This window comes from Nanorana parkeri, unplaced genomic scaffold, assembly GCF_000935625.1.
Source record: "Nanorana parkeri isolate BGI_ZX_2015 unplaced genomic scaffold, ASM93562v1 scaffold237, whole genome shotgun sequence".
NCBI lineage: Eukaryota > Metazoa > Chordata > Amphibia > Anura > Dicroglossidae > Nanorana > Nanorana parkeri.
In genome coordinates this window covers 983,615-996,841 of record NW_017306505.1, presented here as the reverse complement: position 1 = coordinate 996,841, position 13,227 = coordinate 983,615, and the positions used below count along the sequence as shown (strand labels likewise).

The following is a 13,227-nucleotide window of genomic DNA, read 5'->3' as shown; positions in this document are numbered from 1 at the left end:
GGGAGACCCCCTCCTGCCAGCCCAAGGGAGACCCCCTCCTGCCAGCCCAAGGGAGACCCCCTCCTGCCAGCCCAAGGGAGACCCCCTCCTGCCAGCCCAAGGGAGACCCCCTCCTGCCAGCCCAAGGGAGACCCCCTCCTGCCAGCCCAAGGGAGACCCCCTCCTGCCAGCCCAAGGGAGACCCCCTCCTGCCAGCCCAAGGGAGACCCCCTCCTGCCAGCCCAAGGGAGACCCCCTCCTGCCAGCCCAAGGGAGACCCCCTCCTGCCAGCCCAAGGGAGACCCCCTCCTGCCAGCCCAAGGGAGACCCCCTCCTGCCAGCCCAAGGGAGACCCCCTCCTGCCAGCCCAAGGGAGACCCCCTCCTGCCAGCCCAAGGGAGACCCCCTCCTGCCAGCCCAAGGGAGACCCCCTCCTGCCAGCCCAAGGGAGACCCCCTCCTGCCAGCCCAAGGGAGACCCCCTCCTGCCAGCCCAAGGGAGACCCCCTCCTGCCAGCCCAAGGGAGACCCCCTCCTGCCAGCCCAAGGGAGACCCCCTCCTGCCAGCCCAAGGGAGACCCCTCCTGCCATCACTAGGGCGACCCCTCCTGCCATCACTAGGGAGACCCCTCCTGCCATTACAAGGGAGACCTCTCCTGCCATCACAAGGGAGACCCCTCCTGCCATTACAAGGGAGACCCATCCTGCCATTACAAAGTAGACCCATCCTGCCATTACAAGGGAGACCCATCCTGCCATTGAGATTTGGGTGTTCTATATCATGTAGAACCAAACAAAGAAGAGCAGAAACATCCCAAAGTGGGTGAAAACAGTCACCAATGAGATCCCACCAAGAAATATCAGAAGCCAAGGCTCACCCTGACTTGGCCCAGTAGGCCAAGACCCATCAATACAATATCACCCAAGGGTGGACAGAACATTTAGCCCACCAAGGTATTTCATTTTTGGGAGCTACAGGGTAATATTTTTATAACACATGCAGGTTTAATCGATAAGGCGGTGCATAGTGCTCTGACAAAGTCATAAGTTTACTAACCAATAGCAACCAATCAGAATCCTTCTAGCGATCTACTACCAAAAAAGCGGCTGCATTGGGTTACCATATCTTGTATGTTATGCTTTATGAAGCCCAATATGGCTGCTCTCACACTCTGTGCAGTACACCTCTTATCCTATTGGCTCTGTCTACATGAGGTGTAGACAAACTTCAGCCCACCAGTGGCAGTGAAACTACAATTTCGATCATGCGTCTGCTTCTGGGAGTCATGCCGGTGGCTGTCAGAGCCCTGCAATGCCTCATGGGATTTGTAGTTTCAACACAACTGGAGGGCTGGTGTTTGGAACTGAAGTAATGTGACTGTGGGTTTAAATGCTCTACACAACATATATGCATTGATATCTCACATAGGTGCCCTCGTGCATACAATGATGATCCTGTCTAAGAATGTTCTACCAGTCATAGACATTAGATGTCAGTCAGAAACACATCTCCAGTCACGGTTATGTACGAGGTCGTCATTCAGTGCATATCAATTGAACATAGGCTGTGAATATAATGATGGGGTGTCCTCTACACATACAGTGGGGTATTGCCTAAGCAGTTCCTGTGTAACTTTTCCCCTAACTTGTGTCTCATGGTTCAATAGTCCGGGATTGTTCAAGTAACATAAGCTGCACTAGATTCACTAAAAGGACACAAGACTCAGGGAATCGCCTATAAAAATGTCCTGCGTTTCCTTAGCATGTGAGGAGACGTTTACAAAACCTACGCGGCTTGCAAGCCGGCCCAGTGCTGAGCCTCTCTAAAGCCATGCAAGTTTTCCTGATAAAATAGTAAAATGTAAGCAATCGAGTTCTATTAATTAAGACGCATCAGGAAAGAAAATCACATGCACGTAAAAAAAAAAAAAAAAAAGCATGAAAAGGTGCAAAAACTGACGTGTTTAACATGCGTTTGTGTTATACTTGTGCGAAGAAACGGCCAACTGATATCGTTTCAACAGCACTGTAACTGCCTGCTCTGTCAGCCTGCCTCCATTGTACAAATATTAGGGGGGTGGGGGGTGTTACAAGAGTCCCCCTTCATCAGGGCTTCCAATGTGTGATGGGCCTGCATGGGTTAATCTACTGCTTTAATCCTTCTCTCCAAAAACGTCCTTTAACATTTTGATGTTTGAGCTTCACCGGGGCATCTGAAGCCCTGAAGAAGGGAACAAATAGTAGCGCCATAAACGTGTTAGATGATAAAATAATACTCTTGGACTACAAACATTTTAGGGCAGCGCTCAGTTTTCTCTATTCTGTTCTGTAGTTGCCCGAAGTGCCTTGGAGGCCCTTTCATGCCACCTCACCAGTCCCTGTGTGACTCTGCACTCTACAGCAAGGGGTGGACACATTCATTGGGAACCCAGGAGCCAGGCTGCCCAATCCAGGAGCCAAGAGGATTCATTTGTAGGAGCCAGCTTTATTGACAACCGCTAGAGAAAACCTCAGGTGCCAGTTTAATTTTTGAAGGAGCCAATGGCTACCTGGGATTTCTCCAGCGCTGCTCTACAGTACAGATTTATCTTCACACAGAGCAACTAAACCATCTATGAATCCAGAGCTTTCTTCACACTCTTCATAATCCATTGTTCCAATGTCTCCTATAGGTGAACGTTGTATCAATAACTAGAAATAAAATGCAAGCCTGATCTCCAAACAAAGGAAACCTAAACAGAAGGTCAGCAGGGACAGGACGTTACCAATTGTCCTTCCAGTCACGCCACCAAGGCTTGACATTGTTACAGGGGTCGTCGTTTAAGTAGCAGCTCCGCACAAATGAATTTAAGAACTTCGTACTGTTAGAAAACGAAGCTGAAAGGACAACCGTCCAATCAGAGTAGGGGAAAGCCACCCCAAATGTTACGTATACATTGGCCAGCCGTCACTGGCTTCAGACGTTGGCTTCTTCTATCTCTCATAGACTCCAGAACGAGATCATCTCCTAACAGCTCCCAGTTCTACCCCGCTGTTACCTCTACTAGCCCCTAAATAATGTGTCTGCAATGTAGAATAATAAAGGTGCGGGGTCTGGTTGTGACCGAAAAGTCTCCTTCGTTATTGCCCCAAGAGAGGGGTCGGTGACAATTTGTGGCAGGGAAACCTTACTATTGCCATCATGGAAATATAGCAAGATGGCGAGTGATGTGCCTCCCCCTCTTAGACTGTAAGCTCTTTGTCAATGATGTTTGTCAGTGTTTCCTACTCGTCTTGTCTAAACGCTTGTACAGCGCTGCGGAATATGTTGGCTCTATATAAATAATTCATTGTAATTGTAGTTAGGGGCTGAGTTTCAGTCGAGAGGAAATGGAGAGGTATTGGATGAGGCTTGAAAAACAGTCTACTGCTATTAGCATTAAAGTGGAATAACTGTTTCTCACCTTCGTTATTGCCAGCACAAAGCTTTGATCTGGAGCAGCCGTGCACGACAACCAATCAGCTTCTCTCTTTCATTTCCAAATCTTAACTAAACAGACTGAAGAGAGAAGCTGATTGGTTGCCATGCACAGCTGCTCCAGTGTTGATGGTATGAATAGGGTGTAAAAGAATACCGCTCATAGTGAGCTGGAGAAAAGGCCTAGACCATGGGGTAGCCAAACTCCGGCCCTCCAGCTGTTGTGTGAGGCACTGCAAGACTCTGACAGCCACAGGCATGACTACCAGAGGCATGACGTGATTTGTAGTTTAACCACAGCTGTAGGGAAGAGGTTGCCTAACCCTTGTCTAGACCATTGTGTATATCTCCATGGTATAAGAGATGGACATCTCGAGTCCCAAAATGAAATACACTGTAAAACCTGAAAACCAAAAACAGCAGAGGTGTAGAGGCAGCCGCCACAGGCATCACAGCCAACCTTAGTCTGTCCACATTCGTACATCCTGACAGCATGAGGCGTTCCAAGATGAGGATTTGCTTATGGAATATCCTTCTATAATGGCTGACAGTGCCTCCTCTTCTCCACCTATATTGCTTGTCCTTATTGCTGTTCCTTTATCTCACACACACACTACAAAGCACAGCAATGCTCCATAAATAAGCTCCAACATGTCCCTGAAAACACCATTCCATGACACACACACAGTACATAGTATTTATAGGGGATTTGGGTAAGATCAGGGCCAAATATATCCCAGGGGTGGGGCACCAAGGAGTCTAAAAATATTGAACTTGCCCCCCAAGTTTTTAAGACTCTTCTATGGCTTCACAAAAAGGGATGTAAAGCCCAAACTTTTTTTGTTGTTGGATAGAGTACGTCAGTGGTGGGCAACCTCGGCCCTCCAGCTGTGGTGAGACTACAAGTCCCATGAGGCATTGCAGGACTCTGAAAATCACGGGCATGACTCCCGGAGACATTTGCAGTTCCATCATAGTGGCAGTGCCAAGGTTGGCTACCCCTGGAGATTGGAATGGCTAAGACCTAGTCAGGTTTTAGTTTGCCGCCTCTCTCCCATCATGTGGATTTCCTTCCACATCATTCCCCAGAGACACAGCGAGTGGGATATCCTCTCTTAGACAGCCGTCACCCCAGCAGGTGTCCCCATTGGAATATTTCATCTCTATGTAGTTGGATTTCCCATTGCTTAGAGACAATGGTCACCAATAGAGAGGGTGACTCTCTCTAGCAGAGTCAAAGACAACGTTAAAAAAACCTGACAGGGGCTCTGACCCTTCCATATTCTATCCAAAACCAATAATAAATATGATATCTCATTGTGTCAGAAGATATCGATTGTGGCCCTACAGACATATACTGTAGAATATAGGAAAAGCTCCTCTGGATTTTTGTGACTTTTATTGTGAGGATCACAACCCACCAAAACACAACCAAATCAGTTCTCTGGAACCAAAGACGAACATACGATTACACCAAGTGATTCCCTCATATATAACAACAAGGTCCAAAATTTCCCAGATCACCTGATCAGCAAGTTTACATTGGCACTGCCAATGCCACCTTCAGATATTACCTGGTCACAGTGCTGGAGAAGCTGACATTCAGTAATTGTGGACCAGGATCGGGTCATATTGCCACAGAAGATGCCAATCACTATAACAACAAGGCCCACAGCAAGGTCTGTCTGCTACCACCAGTGACCAGGCGATACAGAAGATGTCAACAACACCATCCCAAGATCGGAGCATCGCACCATATTGGGAGACGGCACATCACAAACGCACTATGGGTATTGCCATCACCGACTAGAACCCTACCAACCAGGGCCATGATGAAGCAGATCTGTGCTTCATCAGCTTCTTCAGGGGGGTCCTAGGTGACATTAGGGGTCTTGGAGACCCCTGATGTCTCCATAAAGAGGACCTGTCACATATTACATGCATGCAAACAGGCGTCGGGTGCGCATACGTGTGAAAACGACGATTTCGCCCATTACCCCGCACATGTTACATATCGTCGCGAACGTCGGAATGAGAGCAATAATTGTAGGGCTATCAATCACTGATAACACTAAACTGATGAGCGGTAAAAGCTTTTAAAGCGTCACCTATGGTCAATATTGGGCATGGTAATTTTTTGCGATTTTGCGGGTGCGTGCAATTTTAAAGCATGACATGTTTGGTGTCTATTTACCCGACGTGACCCCGCTTTTTATATTTTACCAAAAATATGGGTAATAAATGGGTGTGGTTACTGGGGGTGTGGCCACTGAGGGGTGTGGTCACTGAGGGGCGCTGTAAAGCTTTCTCGCACAGGGCGCCTAAAGGCCTAAGGCCAGCCCTGCTACCAACCTACCTCAACACTGTTGATGGCGCCAGCCAACCACTTCCTGATCACTACAGGAATTGCGGGGCTGACACCATGTGCTTTGAAATTCAGAGCCAAAAATACACCGTGTTGTCATATAAAAGAGGAAGGTAGAATGCCCAGAATACAGCATTACTGCTACTAGATGGAGCCAAGGGGCCATGTAAACGGCGTTCACCCATCTATATGCAAAGAAGCCAACCTGTATAGGAACTTCCTATGCTCCTTGGCTCCATTTATCAGGAGTAATGTCATGCAAATGGCGTTCACCCAGCTATATGCACAGGAGCCAATGTGCATAGGAAATACCTATACTCCTCGGCTCCATTTAGCAGGAGTATTATCTGGCGAATGGGGTTCACCCAGCTATATGCACAGGAGCCAATGTGCATAGGAAATGCCTATACTCCTCGGCTACATCTAGCAGGAGTATTATCTGGCGAATGGGGTTCACCCAGCTATATGCACAGGAGCCAACGTGCATAGGAAATACCTATACTCCTCGGCTCCATTTAGCAGGAGTATTATCTGGCGAATGGGGTTCACCCAGCTATATGCACAGGAGCCAACGTGCATAGGAAATGCCTATACTCCTCGGCTCCATCTAGCAGGAGTAATGAGGTGAATGGGGTTCACCGAGCTATACACCGGACAAACACTAAGAATCAGAACCATAATGAGCTCCTACCTTCCACTTTTAGGTGACAACAAATTGAGGGGAATTTATCAAAACTGCAGCACACAGAATCTGGAGCAGTTGCCCAGGGCAACCAATCAGCTTCTCTTTTTCATTTTCAAAGCTTAACTGAGCAAGCTGAGAAGCCGATTAGCTGACGTGGGCAACTGCCCCAGATTCTGTCTGCTCTGGTTTGGATACCCCCACCCCGTGTATTTTTGGCTCTGAATTCAAAAGCATATGGTGTCAGCCCTGCCTACTTCATTTCTGATGCATCACAAAGAACACAGCCCTCTGATCATCTCTATAAGCCCTCCTTGTGTGCAGGCAGAGAGTACAGGAACATACCAGCTCACAAGATTTCTGGCGCAATCATCAGGTTTTTTTTTGCACAAATCAAACGGATCTACCACAACAAGGTATATTGAGCAGATTAAAATGGATCAAACAGGAGGAGAAGTTCCTTGTCAGGGTGTTTGTGTACTTAATTATGCCATTCCTTGATGTCAGCATGCTCTAATGACTCCATGTCACCGTGATCCCACAACATTAAAAGCCGGTTTTGCTTTCCCTCGGACGCTTTGCTTTCCCTCGGCTCCAGCTTTCTAAAAAAGCCGAACGCCTTCTTCCAGGGAGAGCCAGGAAGAAGAATGCACAGATTTCCAAACATGCGGCACTCAAGCTGTCCCTGGCCGGGCCATCCATAAGCCGGAATGAATTCATTATAGACAGGGACTTGTTGATATGGTTACCGTCGCAGCCATCTTGTTCAGCTTTCACTGCACACAGCTGGGAGCCTTCCGATCGGTGAGCTATGTGCAAAGCACACGCATCCATGTTCATACCAGCTATAGCACACATATGTGAACGTCCCCATTGTGGATTCATCTCACACACCCCTCAGCGTGATGCTCAGCAATAAACAGTGAACAGAAGCAGCCTAAAAAGGTCCCTGGATTCAGAAGGGCTCAAGACGCCACTTCCTGTCATCAATCCAAATACAATACTTCAGCCTCTTTGCAGCCTGAGCTGGCCGACTATGGGACACAACAGGCCAATGTCAATCCAATGTCAGAATACTATGGGAGCCTGTAGTGCTGTATGCCGAGCTGGATTGGTGCATTTTCTGCCTTTATTAAATTGGTAAATGCCTATCTGTAAAAAAAAAAATTCAAGGCAACTGGACTTGCTGATTTTTTTTTCCTTGCTGGTCATCCGACTAGCTTTCTCAGTACTGAATGTAGAAAGCTAGTCGGATGACCAGCAAAACATCAAGAAAAAAAAAACACCAAGTCCTGTTGCCTTGATTTATTTTTTCCAGATGTACCATGACCTGGGTGAATGAGAACCTTCACAGACATATTGGTGAATGCTGCACATGCACTGCTACACAATCCACTTGCACCAAATACACTACACAAAGAGGCCTATCCAATCAGAATTGCGCAGACTGACAGCAACCGTCACTATTACAATTTGACAGATCTGAATTTATTAAACCGTACTCGGATTGGTCGCCGCACTAAGCACGCCCTGGATATCTTCTTTACCATATGATAGGTGCGGCATTAAAGGGAGTATTGCCAGCAGGATATCTCTCATTATATATCCTGCCCAGGTATTGAGAATAGGTGCTATTTCAAGGGGTGGCGACAGGTAGGATCCAGGATTTTAACTTTCTATTTTTATCTGACACTAAGTGCAGGAATAATCACACAGAATACAGGAGCCCTAAAGGAAACAAAAAATCTATTTGTTTTGGGATGTTTTTCTACAAAGCGTATACTGCGCTCGCTGAAAGGAAGAAGGTTGAGTGACTTAGAACCCCTAAAAAGCAATGTCTGTATACACAGCTCTAATAAGAGCTCAATGTGTCGTTGAGAGACATTTCTGCTCTTGCATTCCCAGGTATACACACTTACCATGACTAGAACTATGGGGGACCCTCCAATTATACATAATGGGGGATGCACCATTGTGTTGCAAGAGCAGTGAGAATCTAAGGAGGGCAAAACAGTTCCAGGAAATGAAGTAAAGAAGATTCCACTCCTGCAGCTTCCAACCGATACAATAAACCATCAGTGTAGTCACTCAGGGGGGGAAGAACTGACCCTTTATAATAATTATATCTAATAACAACACAGCATACATACCACTACAACTGCACTCAGAAGCCTGTGACCGAATATTATATACATTCTCCGGAATTATTTTCTACATCTATTGCTTTCAAGAGAAATCATTATTCAGACAGACAAAAGGGCCAGATGAAAAACATCCCATTTCCTTGCCTGTGGGTCACATGGCAGTCACACGGAAAGTTACATATTATACCCTAAACAACACGTACAAAATGATTAAAGGTCTAATTGGTTGCAGCACGCAATGCCGGCCTTCTCCCTACGTACCGCTTTTGACACAAGTCCCAGATTCTGTCAAATTGCATCTTTTTGTGTTTGTGATGGTTTATTTAGGAAGGCAAAAATCAAAGTGCTGTAAAATCAACGCCGCCAGTCAGCAATTACCTTTCACCGGGCTGACAACAGTAATATCATCAAGCCTAACTGACTGTTACAGGTTGACAATGCACAGCTGGAGGAAAACCAGTCAAGAACGGGCTTATGTCAGAATCTGATCCTTCTATCTGAAAGTGAACATGTACTTATATTAAGCAATGTAACCATTTTGCTTTGAGGTGCATGCACTACCCTATGGCTCCGGTGTCAGCTTTGCTTCATTGAGCAATTCGAGCCCTATAAAAGGGCTTAAAGTGACATTAAACCCTCAGATTTTTTAACATAAAACAATACTGTAATGTGCGCCTTACTGTTATCCATGGTTGTTTCCCTTCTCTTTGCTGCTCTTCCTTTTAAATCTGTATCTGTTCTCATGCTCTGCAGAACTTCGGTTGTGCAGCAGGCTGCCTTGTCTGAGGAATAGATACACGGTGTCTGTGTACACGTTTGTATAGACTTGAAACCTGAGCCAGGAAGGCCCTGAGCTGAAAAGGGAAGTTCTCCCCAAGCATGAGAAGATATGAGGATTTAAAAGGAAGAGCAGCAAAGAGAAGGGAAACAACCATGGATTACAGTAAGGCGCACATTACAGTATTGTTTTATGTTAAAAAATCTGAGGGTTTAATGTCACTTTAACACACTCTACCATGTCCCCATGTAACAACTTGACTATTGGCTGCTCAGACATCGAGTGATGTGTCATCTATTCCACCCCTATCTGGAAGTACGGGGTATTTCTCCGATGGGCTGGCTCTAGACTGGGACAGCAATGGAGGAACCGGAAGTGCACCGGTACTGGGCTTTATATTTACCACCTCATTTTGCTTTACTTTGTCTGCCTGACCGCCCAGGCTCCCAGCTCCTGCGTGCATAACAAAGTCAAATATCAGAGCCCTGTAGTTGCCCGAATTACTGTTGACAGCGTTATGCATCCTCAGCAGTAATCTTTCAACTGACATAATTAAAGTCGGATTATTCAGATTCTAGCTAAGGTTAATAGCAGAATGTTTTCAAGCAAAGCGGGGTGCCAGAGCTGCCATATTATAATGTGGAATTGTTAAATATTTAAAACCACAGGGCCATACGAGATACAATTACGGAGCAGAAAACCATTTGTTATTGTCATCTTCAGCCTGGGGGGGACCTGGCTCAGTCAACTCAACCGCTGCTTAGTTCCTACGGTACTCCAAAGCTGCAAAAATCGCTTCCCTTCATGAAAGGACCAAACTGCTCAGCCAACACTGTGCAGAACCAACAGAATAAGGGGCTCTCTTTCACAGTAAGGGGCAGCAGGAAAGTTAGAATTCTGCAGGAACAGGCGATCACTCGGTTTTGCATTCAATATAAAATGCGTGGGTAAGGTAGAAAACACTGGAGGGTACCTTTGCTTATGTGAAAACCAAGATCTGATATTTGGTGAATACTTCCTAATAGTTAGGGTGCTGTACCAGTTTGACCCAACAAAAACCATTGTACCCCAAAGAAAAAAAATTGGAAGCACTATCATGATCATTCACTATATTGCCAGTTTTCCCAATACCCATGTACATGGTGGGCCACGTTGTGCTATACAAGAGAAGGAAACAGTCACTGATCCTTGTGTTTCCAAATGACTAGAAAGAAATGGTTATATACAACTGTATAGACAACAACAAAAAATGACACTATCTACAGTGACAAGCAAAAAAAATGTATAGGAAGATGGGGCTTTAAAGGCACCAAGTGACCGACCCAATAAAACTACAACTTGCTTTGTATAAAAAGTTTTTTTTATTAATTACAAAAACAGTGAAAAGGCCATAGATTAAAAGAAGGATACGGATATCCTAATAGCAGTTGATGCGCATGTATGCGACGGGACCACCAGAGCAGAAGAACCCAAGGCCCGAGAGATCAGACGAGGACCGAACCCCAGAAAAGGCTGGAATGGGAGTGACAGTAAAACAGGAATCCTTATGCAGTAGGGATGGTGCCATCTTTCCCTTCACAAGCCCCCCTCTGTTTTCGGATCGAGCAGGTTGAACAGGAACAGATTGGGCTACTGCCTAAGGATTCCCGTTTTACTGTCACTCCCATTCCAGCCTTTTCTGGGGTTTGGCCCTCGTCTGATCTCTCGGGCCTTGGGTTCTTCTGCTCTGGTGGTCCCGTCGGATACATGCGCATCAACTGCTATTAGGATATACGTATCCTTCTATTGATCTATGGCCTTTTTAGGGGTTTTGTAATTAATAAGAAAACTTTTTATACGAAGCAAGTTGTAGTTTATTGGGTCGTCACTTGGTGCCTTTAAAGCCCCATCTTCCTATACATTTTTTTGATTGAAATAAAAGGGGTGCGGCACCATCTACTCACGATATCTTTTTCATCTACAGTGACGAGGATGAGAACTCGCAGACAATATGCCACCAGTTATACCAAAATACATACCGTGATGTGTAGCACCAAGTGTACAGGAATAGGGCTTCGAGCACTGGTCTTAGGCTGAAGACCCTCTTTCTTTCACCAAAGTACATTCTTTCCTGAACCCTCTGCCTAACCGCTGCCATAAATCATTGGACTTCTGGCTTTCACTTAAATAATTACAGAAAACAAGAAATGCCACAATTATGGCTTCACAGAGCCTGCTAGGTCTTCTGTGAAGGATCTATGCTGAGAGGAGACACTCTGGACCCATCAGAGCACCTTCCACGTGTTGCTATGTATTTGACTCTCCTATCTCCCATCCTACTGCCCAACAGAAATGATATCCTGCATTAGACACCTTTGCAAAATCCTTAACTTTGAAAGACCTGTAGAAGAGGGAAGGATTTTACAGAGCTATCTATAATCTGCCGCTGACCGTTCCATCCTCTACTTGACCCTTACAAACTGTGCGGAGCCATTCACCGACCAGCCAGACTCCACAGTTTGATTACACAGTCTTCCCTGTGCCCTGTTACCCAAGGAACAAGTCACACTGTGGTTTCATACTCTGTAAGTTCTTGCGAGGTCTCTAGAGTGCGGTACTGGACGCGGGGAGTGGCCGGAGAGGTATATTCAAGAGCCAATATAGTCTTCCGAAGGCGTCGGTCGATGAAATGAGCGTCCCATGCGGGGTACTTTTTACGTGGAAGATCTATACGGATGACAGGTCCTTGACCCCGTGAAAGTCTTGTCACAGGTGTTGGCGGAACGCTATATCGCACTTGGAAGATTGGACCACAACTGTCCCTGTCTCCCGGTGCCATGTCCCTATCTTGTTCTGTAGTCCGTGGCAAAGTACGGGGAAGGCTCTCTGTGCCTTCTGGTAAAGGGGCCTGTGGAGCCTCAGGGCCCTCAGTGAAGACACAGCTGCTGCTCGATGGCCCAAACATCGGACCGTTAGGGTGAAGGAGACTGTAGTAAAGCAGCATAAAGAAGACGCCAAGAGCAAAGCTACAGAAGACTGAGCAGACGATGAGGAGCGCGTAGAAATCGCCGAGCGAGGAGTTATTACGGTTGTAATACCACAGAACCGTGAGAACCACATTCTCGGTCAGAACTATGACGTAGTACGCAGTCATCCTACAGCGAGTCCGACCCTCGCGCACGTTGAACCAGCAGAAGATGTAGATGATGCCCAACACCATGTTGTAGATTATCTCCTCCCAGCGGGACATGCAGAAATCCGTCTCCCCTTGGATGATCCAGAAGGTCATGAGACACCAGTGGGTCACTATGAAAATGCCAAAGTACAGGTGAAACTCGGAGGCAAAGAGGGAGAATGCCAAGGCGCGGGCGGCAATGGTGAAGAGATGCCACAAGATCTGCACCACCGCCCCCTTGTAGGACATGGGCATCTTATCATCGCGGGAATCCCTCAGGACCTTCTGGTAAGAAGCGATCATCCAGGCAAGAGACAGCAGAGAGGCAGAGGCGGACAGACCTGAGAGCAGAAAAGAAAGTGGTGAAAAGAGAAATGATCACAGGAGAAAAAGGAAAGCAGCTTGTAAAACAACAGTGCAAAGATGACCATAGACTGCTAACAGGGCTTCAAAGGATCCCCTGAGCATGCATGATAATGCTTATAAAGGATAGAGTGGGAGAATGGCCGCACAACCCTGTTATTAACCTAATTCTGAGGCAAACAAGAGAAGATAGCGGGGGAAAAAAAAGACAACCAGGAACAGGCACTACTTCCAACAAAAGTGATCAACTAAGGGTTTCTGCAAGCAATCACATGCAGAATAAGGCAAGCCTTACTGAAGAAGAAC

The 13,227-nt window shown here is 46.5% G+C and overlaps 1 protein-coding gene across 1 annotated transcript in view; it reads right to left on the bottom strand.

Moving 5' to 3' along the window:
- Positions 1–11,946: 11,946 nt before the first annotated feature.
- The window catches only part of XKR7 (XK related 7), a 5,586-nt gene continuing 4,305 nt past the window's right edge, over positions 11,947–13,227 (bottom strand). Inside the window, exon 3 of the mRNA XM_018556413.1 lies at positions 11,947–12,899. Within this exon, the coding sequence (XP_018411915.1) occupies positions 11,947–12,899 (953 nt within the window). The remainder of the gene's footprint in view (positions 12,900–13,227) is intronic.